This window comes from Acipenser ruthenus, chromosome 18 (assembly GCF_902713425.1).
Source record: "Acipenser ruthenus chromosome 18, fAciRut3.2 maternal haplotype, whole genome shotgun sequence".
NCBI lineage: Eukaryota > Metazoa > Chordata > Actinopteri > Acipenseriformes > Acipenseridae > Acipenser > Acipenser ruthenus.
In genome coordinates this window covers 27427549-27448490 of record NC_081206.1, presented here as the reverse complement: position 1 = coordinate 27448490, position 20942 = coordinate 27427549, and the positions used below count along the sequence as shown (strand labels likewise).

Below are 20942 nucleotides of genomic sequence, written 5' to 3'. Positions count from 1 at the left end.
AACAATAAAAACGCGTACCGCGTACAAATACGCATGTGCGTGCCTTACGTCAAACGTCATTTTACAAGGTTGCTGTGGTAGCGGTAGGCGCCATGTTGAGACGAAAAAAAAGAAACGATAACAATAGTGGGAAAACATAAGAGAAGAAAAACACATTTTAAAGAAATAAAAAGTTGAAATGATCATGATTGGGAAATACTTGGGTAATAAATAGTACGCTCTGGAATTACCATGCCTTTGTAAGTACATAGCAAGGTATTGCTTCTTTGAATAATGGGAAGTGTTTATTTCACATTGGAGCAGATCAGGCCTTCTCGAGTTCAGCCGAAAATGAAATTAAACGAAATACAGAAACCCGAAGAGAAGGACGCATGTAACATTCTTCGTTGTTATTCATTAATGTTTACATTGTATACCTGCAGCCTTAAAATTTGATGGTTTTTGTTTTTCTTTGTAGTTTGTATTCAAACAGAAATTAAACCGATATTATATGCTGTAAACAAACTTTGTGTAAAACCATGTTTACATTTTAGAGCTTCAAATAAACATTGGATTTGGTTTATTTTCTTTATTTCTGTGCAAGATATGTGCAGGTATTTAGGAACGAAATGTACTACTAGTGTGAATTAAAGGCAGTTGCTGGATAAACATGCGTGCAGAATATGTGAACGGTCATAATGTATACGACTTAAAGTTTATGTAATTACATTTTGAAAATGTTACTATATTCACATTTCGTTTTAAATAAAACTTACAAGATCAGGTTGAAACGTGATTAATGACGTTTGTCAGAAAACAGTTTAAACACTACTAGAGCTAATAAATTGAAGCTACAAGTTGTATATGTTAGATACAGCTTGCAGCAGAACCGAGTCCAAGAATGGCCAAAATAAATAAATTGTTCGTGCCCCTCACCCCCGCGTCTTACTATGGATGAAGACAAAATATTTTACTATGTGGAAGGGAGTTGAAAAATGATGCCTTTTTGTTTTGCTAAAAGTTTTACAGTCCAATAAACAAAAATACGCTTAACATACCTATAGACCAAGATGTAATAAAAACTACAATGAAGTATGCGAGTTATATGTAACTAAACACAAATATTTGATTACATTTATGCAGTGGTTATCTAAATGCATCTACAATATGTATACTGTTGTTGTTATTATTATTATTATTATTATTATTATTATTATTATTATTATAGCTTTTGAAATTATCGTGTATGTTCAGGAATTGAAATATACAATAACCAATGTGGTTGATGTGTAGTAACCTACTTCCTACTGCTTGCTAGATGTGCGATTTCACACCAGGAAACGGCTATATAATGAAAATAATTTAATGTAAAAAAAAGTACTTATTTATATAGTTTTATAAAAAATAATAATAATAATTGGTGTGCTTTTGACAGAAATGTAGTACATCTCTATTTCGGTCATTACATCACAGACCTAGGCCCGGACCAAATCAAAACTTTGACAACCTGCTAATCGCACGTAACAAAATTGTATTCAATAGCGTTTTATTTATTTTTTTCTGTAAGTATCTTACAGTATATTCTACTCATAAAAAGAAAATGCTATTAAATACAGTTTTGATAAGTGCGATTAGCGAGTTGTCAAAGTTTTGATTTGGTCCCAGCCTTAGTTTTCTTATGGTATGAAGTTCATGGTAGTGAAGGTAAAGTCAACTTCCCATGCTTGTCTCAAAGTTTGCTAATACTTTTCATATTACCAATTAAGCACCTTGGAAGGAAATAACATGTTGATTGTGATACACAGATTATTATTATTATAATTATATTATTATTATTTATTTTTTTACTGTCTACCTGGATGAATTGAAAGAGAAAACTTTGTGGATGGTATGCTTGTTTAGTTCCCAGGCAACTTGTGATTGAAGCATTACACAGTATTGTTGATGACAAAGCTGGTTATTCAAAAATATTTTTTTTCAGCCCTGTTGTAAATCAAGTACTACAAGCAGCACAGCAGCCCACAAAACATTATGGTATCACTTCTCCAATTAGTCTTACCCAGCCCAAGGAGGCTGATTTGATTCTGACTCAGAAGCTCACTGAGGCACTGAAACCTTATGGGGTTTTTGAAGAAGAGTTGGAACTGCAGCGCAGGTAACTACTATACGCAGGAATTTTAGAACACCCTTAGAACCTTAAAAGTTGATTGAATTCACACAAATTAGAATATGACAACTAATACTTGGATATGCATTCAGACATCACTGAATGCAGTGATATCTCCTGTTTACATTTTGTCATTTTTTATTAAAAAAAAAAAGTTTGTTTGAATGGTTTTAGCTTATGATACAAATTCACAGTAAGTTGAGATTTCTTAATAAAGAAGTAAAATTAATTTAAGTCATGTTTGTTTTAAGTCCTAAGGCTTCATTGATATCGCAGGAACAATATTTTGTTTAGACCTTTTAAATTGTTTTGCATTAGTCATGTATGATAGCATAAATGATATCTTTGAGTGAAAAAAATCATGATTAGCATTACTTTGATCCTTTATTTTGTCCTTGTAGAATTTTAGTCTTGGGAAAACTAAACAGTGTGGTTAAAGAATGGATCAGAGACATGAGTGAAACAAAGGTAAACTACTAAAATTATTGTAAATACATTTCTTAAAGTTTTTATGTAATCTGTTACATATTTGATAAAAAGGTTTAATTCCGAGCAATTTATGAACAGTTAGCTACTAATCTGTACTTTGTAAATGTTCTGGTTGATTATGTATATATACCCTGATATGACTTATTTATTTTTTTGAATTTGCATAGCATTTGCCTTCCTCTATTATTGAGAACATTGGAGGAAAGATTTTCACCTTTGGTTCCTATCGGTTAGGAGTTCACACAAAAGGTAACTGAATTTATTTTTGCATTTTTGTTTAAGTGTGAAGATCCTTGACAATTACACAAATAACAATTTTAATGAAAATTAGAACAGCATTGGACAAAATAGTTATTAGGGCCACCATGGGCAGTGACTGTATAATCTAGATACAGTCCACTGTAATTCAGATATGCCAGTTAGCAACACGGATGTAACATTTATAGGACTTCCATTTGCAAAATAAGTCAATGCAGTCCATGTATACAATGTTCCTATCTGGTCCATTCTGCTTCAGTTTGCAGGAAAGTGAGTGAAATTAAAAGGTTAGATTTTCGTCCTGAAGTAAAGTAGAACCCATATCTCAGCTGTGTCATGCTTTGTCTTTGGTTTTATTAACTATAGTTAGTGATATGTAATAAAAGCAATCCTCTGCTATTGGTTGAATGTATTTGGTTACAGGTGCTGATATTGATGCTCTCTGTGTGGCCCCACGTCATGTGGACAGATCTGACTTCTTCACATCGTTTTATGAAAAGCTCAAAGAACAAGAGGAAGTCAAGGATTTAAGAGTAAGTAACATGGCCAGTGCCTGAACAATACCAAGCTAAATTCTTAAAGGGGTCTCAACCAGTCGAAATGGCAGTCTAGGACTTGCTGTAGGAAATTGTTGTTGTATTGTGCAGCTTGTGGACTTCATCACCTTTTCTTTATTGTATAAAAACCAACACATTTTTTCTTTTTTGCTAACCACTATTAAACATATTGTATTTTTTTAGGCTGTTGAAGAGGCTTTTGTACCAGTAATAAAACTATCATTTGATGGCATAGAGGTAAGACTTGCACTGATTTAAATTAATGTTGAGTTTTACATTTTAAAACCCTTGAAAATATGTAGACTGTTGTGGACTGATCTGTTTACAGTTCTGCCTTCTGTCCTGTTTCTAGATTGATATTCTATTTGCCCGATTAGCTCTACAAACTATTCCTGGAGACCTGGACCTTCGAGATGACAGTTTACTTAAAAATTTAGACATCAGGTGCATAAGAAGTCTTAATGGTAAGGCAATCGTTATGTAAGGGTTTAAAGTGGTAGGGTGGGGTGGGGGGCAGACATGTTTGTTTAGTAGACTGAGATTTTATTATTAAATTATTTTAAATTGTTTTGTTTTCAAATGTGTTAAGATTATTAAAAATATATATAAATATCCCTGGTATCAAAAAATGTTTGCAACAGTGTTTTTTATATACATAATACATTAATTATATATGTTAATTGTGACCGAGAGATGAGCTCGCTTATATATTTTCTGTTATGTAATATCACACCATGGACTATATGCAGTGGTATTATTTATTTATTTTCTAGGTTGCCGAGTTACTGATGAGATTTTGCATTTGGTACCAAACATTGAAAACTTCAGACTTACCCTCAGGGCAATAAAATTATGGGCAAAGCGTAAGTGAATTATTTATAAATATATCTGCACATAAATCAGTGATAAGAGTAATGTATTTATATTTTACATTCTTACAAATTGGGTTAACACTAACCCACAATTCCCAAATTATTTAGTTTTATGTCTCATCTGAAGGACTGAGCACAAGGAGGTTAAGTGACTTGTTCAGGGTCACACACAGTGAGTCAGTGGCTGAACTGAGATTGAACCTAGAGCCTCCTGGTAACAAGCCCCTTTCTTTAACCACTGGACCACCAGGCCTTCTTAATACAATCCTGGCTCTTTTAGAAACACAAAGTTTGACTTATTTCGATCAAAATGTTTGTTGTAACACACAGGGCTGCAACAACTAGTAGATTTTATGTTGACTAGCTGGTGCCAGCGAACATGGAAAGGGACAGCGCAGCTCAGAGAGAAAACACAGTTTAAAAGAGGATTTTTTTTTTTTCGGGATCGGTTTATAATTACAGGAGCAGAGGATTAAAAGAAGGTTAGGGTACAACCTATTTATTAGTTTAGCAACACTGACTGTTATTTGTTTAAACCACACTGGGGTGTGCTAAATTGTAACATAACAGCAACGGAATGGAGTTAGTGGAGCAGGAGATCACTGCAGTGCAACACAGCACTGTGGCACGGCTTTATTAATGTATACAAAAACAAAAGCAACTAGTTGACTACTGATTTTGCAAACAGACTACCCCATCAATCAACTAGTTCTTGCAGCCCTAGTAGCACAATGACTCAATCAGAAAAAAAAATCTAAATAAAACATGTTTTCTTGCAGGTCATAATATTTATTCTAATATACTTGGCTTCCTTGGTGGTGTGTCATGGGCTATGTTAGTTGCCAGAACATGCCAACTTTATCCAAATGCTGTAGCATCCACACTTGTTCACAAATTCTTCCTGGTTTTTTCAAAGTGGTGAGTTTTATTGTTTTTCAATTTTAACTGACTTGACTAATGTGCAGGGTTAAAGTTGTATGGCTGTGGCTGTCAAATGGTATTACATTTATACAAGTAGGCTGAATGTCACAGTTCTCATTTGATCATCAAAAAGTTTCTGTTGACAAGATGACCTTTGTGCTCAATCTTTTGGTTGTTAAACCTGCACGGTGCTATCACATTATAGGATATAAGGGCTGTAATTGATGATTTTAAGCATCTCTCTAATTATTTTACCAGTGAAAAATGTTACGCTGAATATTTTATTTATTTATTTATTTATTCATTCATTCATTTTTTTAGGGAATGGCCGAATCCAGTTCTTCTGAAGCAGCCTGAGGATTGCAACCTCCATCTTCCAGTGTGGGACCCCAGGGTAATTTTTAATATTAATGTCCAGAAAAAAAAGAATGCTGTCTGCAATGCATAGTTTATTCTCTGACAGTTTTTGTATTGGAAATTCAAATTCGTTTGACAGCATGCAAATGGAATTTAAGGTTTATTTGTTGTATTTTATTTTTTCCCTAGGTGACTCCAAGTGACAGATACCACTTGATGCCGATTATTACACCAGCATATCCACAGCAAAACTCAACCTATAATGTCTCAGTGTCTACACGTGCAGTCATGATTGAAGAGTTTAAACAGGGTAAGCAATAAGAGTGCCCACAGCATATTTATAACTGGAGTCATAAACATGTTCCCTGTCTGGGTGTAAAACTGCTTGCACATAGACCTCTAAATCAGTTGTAAATGTTTTGTATTTCTTTTAGGTCTTGCCATCACAGATGAAATATTGCAGAATAAGGCAGAGTGGCCCAAACTTTTTGAAGCACCAAACTTCTTTCAGAAGTACAAGTATGTATTAAATTGCTTATATTGTTGGACACAAATGGTGAGATATATGTGCACCAAGTTATTTAATTTGTATGTAGATTTGTATTTTTGTCATTAATTAAAGGTACAGTATTTTTTTACCTTTTAACCGTTTAGACAGTTTTCTTTACTTTTTTTTTTATTTAAGACTGGGCATAGAAGTATGTAATTTATGTATTTATTTAATATAGAAGGTAGGTAAATGTTGTTTTTATTGATTGATTTTTATGGATGTCTCCTTGTTTTTTATGTTCTTAATTTATATGAATTAAGCACACTGTATATAATTCTAAATAAAATATTTTAGCTCACAATCTGCACAATGTATTTCTTCTTAGACTCCTCAATAGTTTTTACTTACATTTTATTTAAGAATCATTTTAAGGGGTATACAAAGAAAATAAAATTACGGCTGATATATTTTTACATTCACTTCAAATGGGATTTTAGTATAGCCAATGACATCCCATCTGGTATCCCAGTAAGTTAAATGCAGCACCTCTTTTAAAGGGAAAGTTTGGAAGAATTATAAGTTTTAAAGCCCTTAAATATTACAAGTAACATGTAACTGCATTTTGATTAGTATTTAATAAGGTAGAATTTCTGATTCCTCAAGGCATTTATTGATATTGTCTTCATTATTATAAATTAACCCTTACTCACATTTGAAAAAAGTTTGAAACTGCCCTCCCTGGGGTCTACTTAAAAACAAAACTAAGTAACTTTACCCTGAGATAACTAATGAAACAGTGTTTTAAGTGGGTGTTGTCTTTTTGTTACTACTAGAGCTGTCCTTTTTTCTAGACCTCTGTACAGATGTGTAATGTTGAAAGACTAAAACAAAATAAAAACCTATCGTACCGTACAGTACATACCATTTTGTCCTATTTACCAATATACTGTCAGACCTTTTAGCTTTAAAGTAGTATACGTTTTCTGCCAGAAGCAAAGCTGGGGTGACTATCACCACACTGCAGCCTACCAGTGCACTGTACCAATAAGCAATCAAAGGCAACCTTTATGACCAATAATTGACTTAAGAAAATGAATATTTGGCAGATAAGACTTTTACTTTGTAGCCTTTGGTATCTTTAATAGTTTACAAGGATATATTGCTGTGTCTTATGTGTTGCTTTCATAAAGGATCTATTGTACTATGTACAGATTTTATTTAAACTGATATAGGAATAATTACCATTCAGTCTGAATCAAATTAAAGAACTGTTGCGTATTATGCTCTTCCGATTATTGTATTGTAATTCTGTACAGTGTTATACAGAAATCACTGTAATGTTTGAATAAATTAATTTTTTTCTTGTGTCAGGCATTTTTATTTTATTCTTAACACCTCATTTAGAAAGTATTGCAGTGATGCAAAGGTGTTTACATTTGTCCTTGTTTGTAAACCATAGCTCATTCTGTCAGACTGTGCTATAGGTAACAATAACATGCAGGAAAAATAGGAGAACCACTTTATTTCACTTTTAATTTTCCTAGAGTACTGAGCACTTTTCCTGTACCTTTTGTACAGTTTATTTATGGCAGGGGTTGGGACTGTTCTCCACTGTAAACCCACAGGGATGCATTACACAAAGTTTACTGTAGTCAGGAGAGGCACAAACCAAACTCCTTCAGTTTTGTTAGCGATTTCAATCAGAGATTTTCAAATGATAATGTGTGATCTAAATTGGTGTGCTGTTTGACTTCCTAGCATGTCTCCATTTTTTCCCAACCGACTTGGGAGATGTATTCATCAGCAGTTTACTAACTTAAAATAAGTTGCTTGTACTACCATTTTATTAAAACAGGTTGCAAGATAAATGCTAATTACTTCAGAAGGGTACGGTACCTATGTGAGCTCAGATACTTTTTGTTTGTTTGTTGGCGTAAAAATTGTAATTATTCTAGCCTATCTTTTCCAAATCAGAATGCAACTCTAAATTATAAAGACATAAACCTCATCTGTCTCTTGTAACACTTGTGCAGTGCAGTACACACTTCAGGGTGATGGAGTAACGGATTCAATTAAATACAGTACAATTCAGGTGTTCCTTCAGTACCTCTGTAATTTGTCATTTTCTCTCAAAAAAATGTGGAACTTCTCCTATAAAGAAAAATTAAGTCATTAGGTCAAAATAAAACTTGGATAATAAACACTGACAGAACAATTACCACAATGTAATAAGCTGCTCAGCAGTGTTTCCCTCTGTTGCTACAGAAGCCAGAGAGGTATGGCAGAATGGGACACAACATTTTTATTTATTTTTTTATCATAATTCACTACTTATAACTTAGGTTCTAATCAGCCAAATGCACCCAAACTTGGGTCTCTGGAACCAACCGTAACTCTTACAATTTTAGTAGAAGTAATAATAATCATCATCATAATAAAAGACTAATTACATTTTGAAAACTTGGACTTTCAACCTTGTCTACAGTACTTGTACCTTTCCCTGTGTCTGTCTCTGCATCCCCAAGGGGCGGACTGAGCACAAGGTCAGTGTCATTTTTAGCTTGTGTGCAAAATAATAATTTTGGTAATTATAGAATCTAGTCCCAGTATACATTTGTAAACCTGTCTAATATTGTTTCAATAAGGCAGATTACTTAAGTGGATTGCTTACACACACTCAAGTATATGCTACACCTCTTTAGCATGTTTTTTTTTTCTTTTTAAATCTGTGACTGCCATGAGTTTACATTTAAGACCTATGCAAAGTGGTAGTATGGAGACAAATTATTTTTGTTCCTTGAACATACAAAACTGTATGTCTGCCTTTCCAGTCAAGGATGGGAAACACAATTTACTATGACTAAATGAAAGGATGTAATGGAATTGTGCTGTTTTTTTTATATTCCAAGGCATTATATTGTGTTGCTAGCAAGTGCACCTACAGAAAAGCAGCACCTGGAATGGTGAGTAGAATAAAAAGAAAATGGCATTATACATGTAATTTTATGATTAACTTATGTTAAGGCTTTGAAATCTCAAAATTAGAATGCTTCTGTAAAAGGACCCCGGAGCTACATTTGTCTTTTGTCTGCACTATTAAAGATGCGCATTGTGGGTTTCTTTGATCTTTGTATATAGAACTGGCATTATGCAGTAATATTAGGGTGAGAAAGGTTATAGATGTTATGTTTGGGATGGCAACATCTCGGCAACATGGTTCAGATTTGTAAAACAAATCTGAACCATGTTGCCAAGAAATGAATGATTGCACAGGCTAACAGTTAATTGTTTCTATATAGGGTTGGTCTGGTAGAGTCAAAAATCCGTATCCTGGTTGGAAATTTGGAGAAGAATGAGTTTATCACGTTAGCCCATGTAAACCCCCAATCATTCCCAGGTCCAAAAGAAAGAAATGACAAGTAAGTTAGGTTTGTGCTTGACAAAATAAAGGTAATGGTATCTTTCAACAAACATTTTAAGTTTTTGTTATCTATCGGTGAGCACCATTTTATAGGTATCTTCCTTTTTATCTTGTTAGCTAAAAAGGCTGGATGTCACTGGTACTAATAAATGTTGTACATACTGTAGTATAGGTCTAGTCAGTGAGAGTTTCTAGTAAGTTTATATTTAGTGCTTGAATGTAATGTGTGTTCTCTACTTCAGGGAAGAATTCAGCACAATGTGGGTTATAGGGATTGTATTTAAGAAAATGGAGAGCAGTGAAAACCTCAATGTTGATCTCACATATGACATACAGTCATTCACTGATACAGGTAAGCTTTTTTGTTATCAGCTGTTGTTATCTATTGTTTAATGTTCTAAAATCTATAAAATACATGGTTTCATTAATCTCTTTGAAGAACTTGTGAAGCCAACTGTATAGTAGCACCGATTGGTATTCTAGATGCTAACAATTCTACTTTTCAATGTTTCAGCTATTGCAGGTGAATTTTATAATAAATATTTTTACAAGCTTGCTAATCTGACTATCTGTTTGACATGATCCAGGTCTGTACAGGAATACTGTCTCTGTATGTGACTTACACGGTTCGCTTTGGATAGAATGTGATGCTTATGCAGATCATCTAATATCAGAATGGTATTGCAGGGGCTTGAGTGGCTGCTATGTGCTTGCAGCTTTGGTCACATGGTTTTCCAGAACCACAACCAATCCTTAATGGCTTACACAGTGCTTTTTATCTTTTAGTTTACAGGCAAGCAATAAACAGTAAAATGTTTGAGCCTGATATGAAAATTACAGCAATGCATGTCAAGAGAAAACAATTACACCAGCTTCTACCAAACCTTGTTATACAGAAGAGGAGAAAGGTGAGAGGAACATCACATTCATGTTTTAAGACATGAACCTTAAACATTCATGTTTTAAGACATTAACCTTAAAAACAAATGTTGGCACCCGTCCTAAATACCCGACATACAAAATTGAAAGCACCCCCCCCAAAACCCTAACTCTAGACCCAACCCCCCCCCCCCCCCCAAATACAAAATATCCTTCAATTGTTTAACTGAAGTTTGAAATCTAAAGAGGTAAATAAACCAGGTCACATTTTCCTTTGAATATCTAATTCTATTTTATAAAATGTTTCCTTACTAACAGTCCCAGATGCACTGCAGTAATCTTGCCCTGGTCATGAACATGTATTTATGTGTTTTGCAGCATTCAACTGAAGGCATCAAACTGATGAATGAGAACAGTTTCGATCTGTCATTGGACAGTGACAACAGCATGTCAGTACCTTCTCCAACTGCTGCTTTGAAAAGCTGCTCTCAAAACCATTCCACCAGTCCACAAGGGTAAGATATACTGTAATCTTTTAAGGATATATTAAACACATTTCAAGTTACTTTTGTGAGGTCACTTCTACTGTCCACTTAATTTTGTTTTGTGCACTGCTTAGTCCTGGGCATTATCTGTTGATTTGCATACCATGATGAAGCAGTATTTGGTTAATTTTTTTAATTTATTTTTATTTTTCCTTTTAGCAGACTAAGCCCAACAACATCAGTGACCAACACTCAGTCTGAAGCTCAGGCTAAACCTGAAGCTGGAGGAAACTCGGTTATCCCGGGGGGTATGTTTGCCTGATTTGGCAGAGAATGCACTTTGACTTTGCATAAAAATAGTGTTTTGATTTAAAGACAAATTAATTGTATTAATTTTACTTTAGGTATATTGGGTGAAAACATTCTCAAGCCTCCAGCAGCTCCCCTAGCCCTAAAGCCCTCCTTGACCTGTGTTTCATCTACACAAGTGATTAACCAGGCTCCGCAGCCTGCGGGAACCCCTGGTACAAAACCTGGAATAAAGAGAGCAGGGTCTCCTCACCCAGAGGAGACCCCAAAAAGATTGAAAGCGGATGAGGTAAGTCGCAGTGAGAAACACTGTTGAGCGGTGGGATGATTTATCGTGGAGTGAAATAATTTAACTGCAGTCTCCCCACATTAGTAAATCTTTTAACATCAGGACACACCACATCTACAGCAGAACCACTGCATACATATGTATGTCTTTAATAGATATGTAGATGTGCCATGTGCTGCAGTGCATAATGATAGCTCAACAGGATAATATCTGGCCACACACTTCTCATGAAATGTATACACAGGGTTTCCTACAGGATTATGTCTTCATCTGATTTTAAAAAGTGATGGGCACAGTTTGCTTGAGACACTTCAATCCTACAAAATACTAAATAAAAATCAATTGGAATTGTTTATAAGAAATATCTGATTATTGAAAATAGGCATAACATGTCTGAATTCTCAATTTACACTATATTCACTGAACTGAAATACTACAGGCAAATCAATTTTACATTTAACTAATCATGTTTATTTTTATTTTAGGAAACAGAAAACAGTTTATCAGCAGACATTTGTGCAGTTCCGCCAGATACTAAGATGTCTACAGAAATGGAGGTATATCTGCTTGTTAAATATATACCATAACAACATGATTCTGACAGCCCAAAAAACTGATTCATTCTTTACAATTTTTTACTCTTTACAGTGCACCACTAGTAGTGAACTATCCATTGGTTTTTATTTTGATAATTTGACACATAATGTAAAAAAAAAAACCAACATTTTAGTAGACTTGTATATGAGATGTAATGTAATCTCTTTGTACCCTCTGTAGAATATTTAAATATTTGTGTTAATTAAATTTCTAGCTTATAAGTTCAGTTTCCCCACAGTTTCAGTGCTTAAAGTCTTCTAATGGATATTTTCTGGTTATAGGTTGGAGAAGTTGTCAGTTCTAAAAATGCTGGTGAAGGTGACATGGAAACTAAAGACAATGTTAAGGTATGTACAATGGTATTTATGGACAGTTTCTGCTGCCAGTGTGCAGTGATGTATAGGGAATGTAGTTCTTCTTTGCCAGTTCTATGTGAAACATAATCAAAGCCTTTGCACTGATAAATTCCACCTTTTCTCCATCAAAAGTCTGTTACCAGGTTTTCATTTGTAGCTCATTGATAGGGTCATTGATAATGAAGAAATCTACCCAGATTCTCATTAATGACTACAAATAAACTACTACATTTCTAGTATTTTCCATTTGGATGTCAGAAGCCATTATGAAAAAATAATTCAATCATCGTAATGTTAATGTGAATTACGTGTCTTATGCTGCTTCAGTAAGAATTCTTAATAGAAAATTGCTTTTTTATTTTATTCACTTAACATAGGAGCTGGATTCAGAAGAGAGGTTAGATCCACCAATTCCTGCAGCACAGGTACCCTCTTTTACTATTGCACTTTTAAAGACATTTAACCATACAATTAAATGTCAGCTGTATGCACCGTATTGCAGAAAATACATTTGAACATGTATAGAACAGGTATGTTTACTGTGAAAGTGCATTTGCTTGTACTTACGTTTGATATTTCTTTTCAATTGTCTTTTTACAGAGACTGTCCAGTACAGACCTCTCGGACGTCCCCACTCTCCCTCCCAACCCCATTCCAGTTGTGAAGAACTCAATAAAGTTAAGACTGAGTAGGTAGAATTCACAAAGGACCCTGGAACAAGGACTCCCACATCAGAAACAATAGCCTACAATGTGTCACAGACCAGAACATCAGCTATAGGCAAAAAGGACCCTGGAGGCTGATTTCAGCTTTCTTGATCAAGGGCAGTAGCTATTGTGTTCTGTGTACACATGATGGCAGTATTCCTCAATGAAGGAATCAGCAGCAACTAATGATGCTGCCGTTGTATGAGAGACCCTTAGTGTGTGTGTCTGTTAATTTTTTTTTAAATGTTTGTTTTCCATTGTTTATACTGAAAGTATAATATCCATATACAGTACAAAATGCATATTTTAGTATTTACTAGTACTGTAAAAACAGGTGCTGGCTTGTGTTATGCTATGGACATGCACTGATATTACATAAATTAAAATACTGCCTACATAAATCATTCATAAAGACCACTGCATTTCAGAAATAGTAACATTTGCTCTGTTCATAGATGTCCAGTGCCTTTTTGTTTGTTTTAGGCCATATTTGCAGCAATTAAAGTTCTACCAAATTCTACTTTGCAGAATAATGTCAACTGTAAACACCGTATTGCAGAAAATAAATTTGAACATGTATAGAACATTGGCTTAATGTGTATAAACCAAGGGTTTAGGAAAAATGAAAAATCTTGCCTCTTTATTTTGGGGTTGATCTATTTACATTTCTGGAGACCACTGCATCATAACAAACATTCAAAAACAATCACAGCAACTACAGACACTTCTTAACCTGGTAGACAAATATTTAACAAGTGTCTTTTTCGCTCCCTTTGTTAAAGGTTAGAAAACAAAAAGATTAAATTCAAAACGAAAGTAAATCTGCCCTTTTGTTTTGATTAAGTAGCTTAGATGTATTTAAAAATGATGGCAGGTTTTATAAATAAACCACGTTTTCTGCAAAATGTATTTAGCTGTTATTTCAGGGAATTTTTCTTAATAATGGTATAAAGATACCCATACATATTTCAAAGGGTACAGTTAAAATGAAAAGTAGATTAAGCAATTATTAGTTCTGCATTTTGGTGAACAGTTTGAGTGAGTGATTAACATACACCTGTTCTAGGTGCCAATATTGTTATTATTTTCCCTAACTTTCAGGGTTCTTGATACAACCAATTCAATATAGTGCTTTTCAGGAATTGGCTTTTTTTTTCAGTAAATCGGGAGATGCTGGTCCTTGTATAATTGAAGACAGACTCCAATTAAGTATGGAAAACAATGATGTTACTAAAGGAATGTGCTATGATTTACCTACCCAATTAACTTATTTTCTAGTTGCAACAAGAAGTAAAGCCCTTCTGACTATTTTAAACACAGATTTATTTGATATGTTTTGTATTCTGTGATAGACATAAAAAGGGGTTGAGTAAACATCTTTAGCAGATAATTCTCATACATGTACATTGTACCTCGAGTGTTTCTGTATTGTAAACATTTCTGCAGATTTTAAGACGGGTTAAGTTAATCCTGTTGACTATATGGAAAAAAGTAATGTGGGTTTTCTTTTTTTTTTTTTTTTTGTAATTTCAGTGAAGGACAGGAGATGTGTTTATTTTTTCCGGGTTCTATTAGGTAATTAGCCAGTGGAAATAATTCCCGTTTATCATTGATTGTAAATTGTTGAGCTGTCCAGTCTGAATACTCAAGAGTAGCAAACACAAGTAGTACCCCTCTTCAAAACTCAGGTATTCAGAAAGAAATGGGTAGTCATATTAACAAAAAGATCTATTGTTGGTCATTGCTTTTGCTTATAAAGTTGGCTATGTGTACATATTTTAATCAAAATCTGCTTTAATGAACCCAGATGCCGGTGTTAGTAATGTTACATATGTTAGAATGTGTTGGTGAATTAATAAGGACCACTGTTGTTTGACAGCTTAGACAGCTAATGTATGTTTGCATCAGTATGGAATCATCAGTTGCACATTTCAAGATTTTTTTTTTTTCCTTACAAAATCATTTTGTTGGGATTTTTTTCTGTAAAATTGATTTTGTAAAAATAATAATTGTACTGTTTTTTTTTTTTTGGTGTTTTTATTCACAAACTAAATAAAGGTTCCTTGCTGCTGGAAGAATAAAGTATGGCCTGTGTTAAACATCTTTCTAGCTACATCGAAGAAAAAAAAGGTGTAATAAACACATTCTTAACTTCCCAGGACTTCAAAGCTCATGTAACACAACATTTTCACAAAACACAATGAGCCAGATTTATCAAGATATTTATACCAAAATGTATTACAACAAAGAGTGATCAAATCATTTTCCTTCTTGGGCTGTATGTGGCATTTTAAAATGGGGATTAACAGTATATTCAACACATAATAGACAAGTCATGCCTGTAAACAAAAATAAATGAAAGCACAGTTAAGTGAGACATGCACAGTTACAGTTGGTGAAATATACTGTTGTGTGATGCACATGTGTGTGGTGGCAAGAACTGCCAGTAGATGGCGGACTAATTCAATCTATAGCATCAAGAACGTATCAAATTACAAATATTTGCAAAGCCAGTTATATATATTTAACATGGTTAACTTCTGCCCAGTTCCAAGCTGTAATCACATTTATAATTGTAGTTTTATTATATAAAGTCCAGGTTTAATTCAAATGCATGTTTTCACCTATGCATGTTTAGTGACTCAACACACCTTTGTATGTAATGTGTTCTGGGATGGTTAAAGCCTTTTGTAACCTTGACATGATGCTTGATATGTATTCCGTAATCACATCATAAGCTACGGTTTATATGGTGAATATTTTGAAGACCCCACTTGTATTTAAATAGAAAATTAGTTTTGTTGCTTAGGAACAGTTTGCCTTCTGTTACAGCAGGGGGCCTTCTTGTGAATATCATTATACCCTTGTTCAGTGAAGACACAACACAGATCAATCTTTTTTGCCAAACTTTTTTTTTTTTTTTTCTGTTTGTATTTATTCCAAATGCCCACGAAAGAGTGCTTTAAGACAGTACATTCTAGATAGCAATTCACTTCACAAGCACAATGTTAAAGTAAATAAGTCAAATAAACTAGTTTGGTCAGACCTGTCAGGTATAGTGTTCTTTATTTCAGTGTTTTCTCTGGACATGGGATTGAAGGAGTCAATTTGAATCATTAACCTTTTTTAACTCAAGATTTCTATGAAAACTGCATTCTGGAAAAGTAAAAATAAATAATAATATATGCCCTTCACAGAAAATAATGATTTGATTTTAATATGTATGTTTGTGTTCATTACTCAGCTTTGTAACATGCATAATACTTATTTGTTCACAACACAATTTACATTCATGTTAGATACTGTGTGCTTGTATAATCTAAGGGGCTGTTAATAGTGGGGACGGAAGCCCTTGTAGAAACATCAGGTACAGTACAAGTTTGCACAGTGGCTGGCACCCCATGCTGATTTGCCAATATGCCTTAACTCCACTGCTGCTGCTGATAGATGTTGCATCTCTGTGGGTCTTTTCCTGCTTAAACAGAATGTAATAAATTACTGGTGAAGAGGAGCTGTCCTTGTTAGGAGCTGGAGATTTCTTTTTTTTCTTTGTTTTTAATTACAAATAGTTATTTGAGAAAACACTTAACAATTGGAGTAAGCTGAAATATTGAGCTAGTGTGCCCCTATAACAACTAATGGGGTTTCTCCCTTTACTAATTACCTTTAAAACTGCCTTAAAAGCTGCTTGAGGGACCATCCAACAGTGTTTTTTTAAAGACATGTGGTGAAGTTAAGAAAGAAATGGAGGGTCACTTTACTGAACAATAACAGCTAATCCCAGAGATGAGGAATGCATCTGTAGCATTCTGAGGCCCCTAGGACCTGAGTGTTAATTTGCTGAGCTGCTATGCCGGCTAGAAATGTGTTAATTTAATTTAACCCTTATAATTACTTGTAAATCTAGATTGTGCCTTGTAAATAAAACAAATGTTGCACTCAAAGGCAAGCCCACTGTGAGAAGTGAATTCAATATCCAATTGTGGGTGTCTGATGTAAAATAGGTATTGTGGTATAGGTTCACTAATTGAGAAAACTTTGTATCTGATAAAAAAAGTCACTGGAATAAACAGGGCTCACACTGTCTTTTCATTCACCCCTGGTCTGAATGAGCACTTGATGTCATCCTGTGTTTAGCTGCAGCAGCATTTCTCGTGCAGTTTTTCCAAATCTCTTGCAGTACAGTTTTTTGGGTTTCAACCAGAAATTCTTCCTGTTAAAAAGAAGACAGTCTTAATAGTATTTACTATTATTAGAAATTCCTGGATTTATTGGTTACAAAAAAAACAAACATGCTATATTACAAGTTCACGAAGGGATAACAATCACAGCACCATATATCAACTTTTTTTTTTTTAAGTATTCTGAAACCTGCCACCAAGGTTTAAAATGTATTAGCTAACCATGTATTTTGTATTATTATAAAATATCAGACACCCAAGCCCGGATCTGAAATCTGAAGTGTTGATGTAGCTCAGCCCTGCTTGGAAGCTGCTCTTTCCTACAGTGTCAACCTCTGACCCAAACAGAGTGAAACCCGCATGTCTTATGGAAACATGGCACTCGTGCTGCCCACTTCTCTACCCTCTTACTGTCTGCAGCAGAGCAGTTAATAAAGAGATTGATTATGAAACTGTCAGGAAGTGACAGTTGGACAGGGCTGCTCCCCATGAGTGACAGAGGGCACGCTCTACTTTCACAGCCAAGAACTGCACCACCAGTGGAGTGCCGACAGCACCCAGACATGGTGCCAAGACTGCTGGAGGGTGTCTGCAGAGACATGGCAGAGCCTTCTGTACAGAGAGAACTCCTAGTGGTTTGTATGTAGTGTCAGAGTTCATCGGTTTATAATAACCTTTCTTTTGGATGCTGTACAAACCTTACCCAGTTTAAAGGAGCTTGTAGACATTCTGTACTTCACAATTATTCCTACACAATTATCTTATAATGTTATTTTAAAAGTTATTACATTTGTCAAACTGTTTTACTTCTTGTGAGTTTTCCAAATGTGTTCATGTGAACCCCTTTTTGTTTTCTCCAGGACACTAAGGAGTGTGAGATGTTACATCCCAATCGTTCCTAATATTCTACCAATGGCTCATATACTATTGAAGGTATTCTTGTGTTACAGTTATCCCTCAGTACATTACCATTGCAGTGCTGTTGCATTGCTATTAAACAGTTCTTACATTTCAAACGCTTTTTGCTCTATTTTCAACATCTCTGGATATGTTTTGGCAGCCGAATGTTTTGGTGCATGCAATTGGTACAAAACCAAATCTGATATGTTACCTAGCAAGACCGCATCCTACTATCACAGACACTGGCAATTCACCATAGTGTTTTGTTTCCCCAAACAGCTCATTTAAACACAGTCTTTAAATATTTCAACAGGAATAAGTAAAAAGGTTTTAAATTATCCATAAACCAGCCATTGGATTTATTTAAAATGCATGTTTTGTTCAGCAGTCTCTTCACATGACATGCACTTGCTGTGCCACCTAGCACAGGGATGAGGTGATGTGTTCAGTAACAAGTAAAAATATACATACGCTGAAAAGATAAGCATGCACCCACAAATTCAGATAACTTTACATCAGATTTGGATTCCGACGAGCATGTGGAACAAAAGAAACAATGATTTTGTCAGGCAGATCTTGCTAATTCTGTTAGGAAGCAATATTATTCATCAGCTAAAGAATGCTTGAATTCATCAGGAATCATTTTCCTGTTCTGCAGTGACACAATGGCACCCAAGTGTACATTTCCGAAATAAAAAAAGAGAGTAAATGCTCAGCATAATTACACTGAATGGAAATTGGTTTCATTAGAAAATCAAATGCTAATTTAAGATGGAAGTTTTTTTTTTTTTTGTATAGTCCTTTTTGTCCTAATTAAACGTGTTATCTCCCTTCCCTTGGATTCTCATGTAATTCACATCGTTTAGCTGTCTGTCAATTTGTGTTTGTATGTGCATCTGTCCATCAGTTCTAGGGAATGGATGACAAAAGGTAGATGAATTAACTGCATATTTGCAGATGTCCTTTTTCTGGTATCTGGGCTTTTCAAACAATGTTCAAACATTGCACTGCTCAAAGACAGTAAAGTATTTCTTTCTTCAACAAGAACAAATATTTTCTTTCTTTGAAAATATAAAATTAATGACCAATACTACAAATTAGGGCTTTGGATAAAACCAAAAGTGTCAATAAAGAAGAATTTCCCCCTCTTTCCTGGATTTTGCTCCTTATTCCTGATCTGAAACCGTTATGGTGCTGGAATTTATAGGTCGGTATGTTTAGACTGGGCTTTATCATTTGATTTTGCTTTCCTAGCCTTTCTCTATACTCTTTGTTAACTATCAGAGATCAATAGTCTGTGTAGAGAGAATATGTATTAAAGAAATGTAATACACACAGATCAGAAAAATGTTTCACTCTATAGAGGAAGAAGCACTTCTATTGTAAAGGCAACACAGATGGACAACTGTCTTTATGGCTGTGGCTTGCACTGGCAGAATGCCATGGGCACAGACTCCCTTTGTTTGCCAGGCTACTAAACTAATAGAGATGAAACCAGGTTCCCGCTGGCTTTATATTATAAAGTCATTAATGAATACAAATAACACACTTTGCATACTGGCATAAGAGTGCTGGTCTAAAACCAGCTGAGTCTGTGGCAAGAAAACTTTTTGGATTTTTCATCTGGTCTGTACAGATAGGTGTATAATGTGTTTGGGAACAATGGATCACTTTGCACCTTGTGCAGTATTCTTTGAGAGAAACTGACACATTTTTCATGTATAGACATGCCTCAATATTTGTTTTCATATCTTACCAGTATGCATTCAGATGTCTGTTGCCTGTTGGCTTGAAGGTAGTAAACCTTTAAATATTTCAATGCCATTGTACATGTAAAATTCACCCTGTCTACGATCTTTCAAAATTGATATTTTGCGTGGTGGATATTTTATACTCCAACATGTTTTTTTTTAATTTGCGTTTCTGTACTGTATTTAATTAAAAATGATCACACACAATGCACAATGGCTATTTAAGGCATTTTCCCTAGCAGTAGTTTTGGCAACAAAACTACAGCTCATTTGTTAGAAGAACATTCCCACAGTTTTATAATTGGAGGCAGTATCCAATTATTACTGGGGAAAGAACTGTTACCTCATTCAAACTACCCCATAATACAGTGTGACATGCAAAGGATTTGAATCCTAGTTCTACAACAGTGATAACACTTTCTAAAAAGTGTCAGTATTTCAAATGTAATTACACTGTAACTAACATATGTTTTCCTTTTACATTTTTGCTTAATTCATATGCAGTAATATATTGTTTTAAAACCTTAAATCTTACATTAATAATCTTGAAACACTTATGTTGATGTGCCACTAGCATGTCATTAATTACTGTTCCTTGAATTTAATATATATTTAATAGTAATACAATATGTTACGGTTGAATAAACAAAAGTGTCAATGATATGTCTTAACAGCATTCTTTAGAGTGTTACACTTTAGCAGGACTTGAAAATGATGTAGACGTATATATTATGAAAATGATGGAATACATACCCTGAATTATAAAGACTGTAGCCCATATTTAAAGTGCACATAACTGCAATTCCTATGGGTTGATTTAATACTGTTGTTATGATTAATACTGGTGTAATGCACTCCTTAGAAAGAGTAAATTAACCATAACCTATTCATTATACCTGTGAATTTGGTACCCAAGCAATTGAATCTGCTTACATAGATACTTCACACTTTATATAAGCTAGATTGTATTTTGTGAT

The 20942-nt window shown here is 34.4% G+C and overlaps 2 protein-coding genes across 6 annotated transcripts in view; one reads left to right on the top strand and one right to left on the bottom strand.

Moving 5' to 3' along the window:
- The first annotated feature begins 52 nt into the window (after positions 1-52).
- LOC117420666 (poly(A) polymerase type 3-like) lies at positions 53-15215 on the top strand. Of its 3 annotated transcripts, none has more exons than XM_058991774.1 (23): positions 54-239; positions 1961-2134; positions 2548-2614; positions 2803-2884; positions 3317-3426; positions 3634-3687; positions 3803-3914; positions 4224-4313; positions 5102-5240; positions 5565-5637; positions 5790-5910; positions 6035-6119; positions 9000-9053; positions 9390-9509; positions 9754-9863; positions 10298-10419; positions 10769-10905; positions 11098-11183; positions 11280-11473; positions 11959-12030; positions 12352-12417; positions 12804-12851; positions 13027-15215. In XM_058991774.1, the coding sequence occupies exons 1-23, from the start codon at positions 232-234 to the stop codon at positions 13120-13122; spliced, it is 2220 nt and encodes a 739-aa protein (XP_058847757.1). In that variant the 5' UTR covers positions 54-231; the 3' UTR covers positions 13123-15215. The 3 variants fall into 3 exon arrangements, with proteins under 3 accessions (XP_058847758.1, XP_058847757.1, XP_058847756.1); XM_058991773.1 differs by having other exon boundaries at positions 11095-11183; XM_058991775.1 differs by lacking the exon at positions 12804-12851 and having other exon boundaries at positions 53-239; positions 11095-11183.
- The window catches only part of LOC117420674 (protein phosphatase 1 regulatory subunit 37-like), a 32876-nt gene continuing 27144 nt past the window's right edge, over positions 15211-20942 (bottom strand). For 2 of the 3 annotated variants that reach the window (XM_058991776.1, XM_058991778.1), the window contains exon 12: positions 17213-17346. In XM_058991776.1, the coding sequence (XP_058847759.1) occupies positions 17227-17346 (120 nt within the window). In that variant the 3' untranslated portion in view covers positions 17213-17226. Of the gene's footprint in view, positions 16606-17212; positions 17347-20942 lie in introns of those variants that run through there. The other variant, XM_058991777.1, reaches the window with a different exon arrangement.

Bases quoted from the DNA above. Each gene is read 5' to 3' on its own strand.
- LOC117420666 (XM_058991773.1), top strand. The intron at 3,688-3,802 runs GTAAGACTTGCA...TCCTGTTTCTAG, and splicing joins TATCATTTGATGGCATAGAG to ATTGATATTCTATTTGCCCG. The intron at 11,184-11,279 runs GTATGTTTGCCT...ATTTTACTTTAG, and splicing joins AAACTCGGTTATCCCGGGGG to GTATATTGGGTGAAAACATT.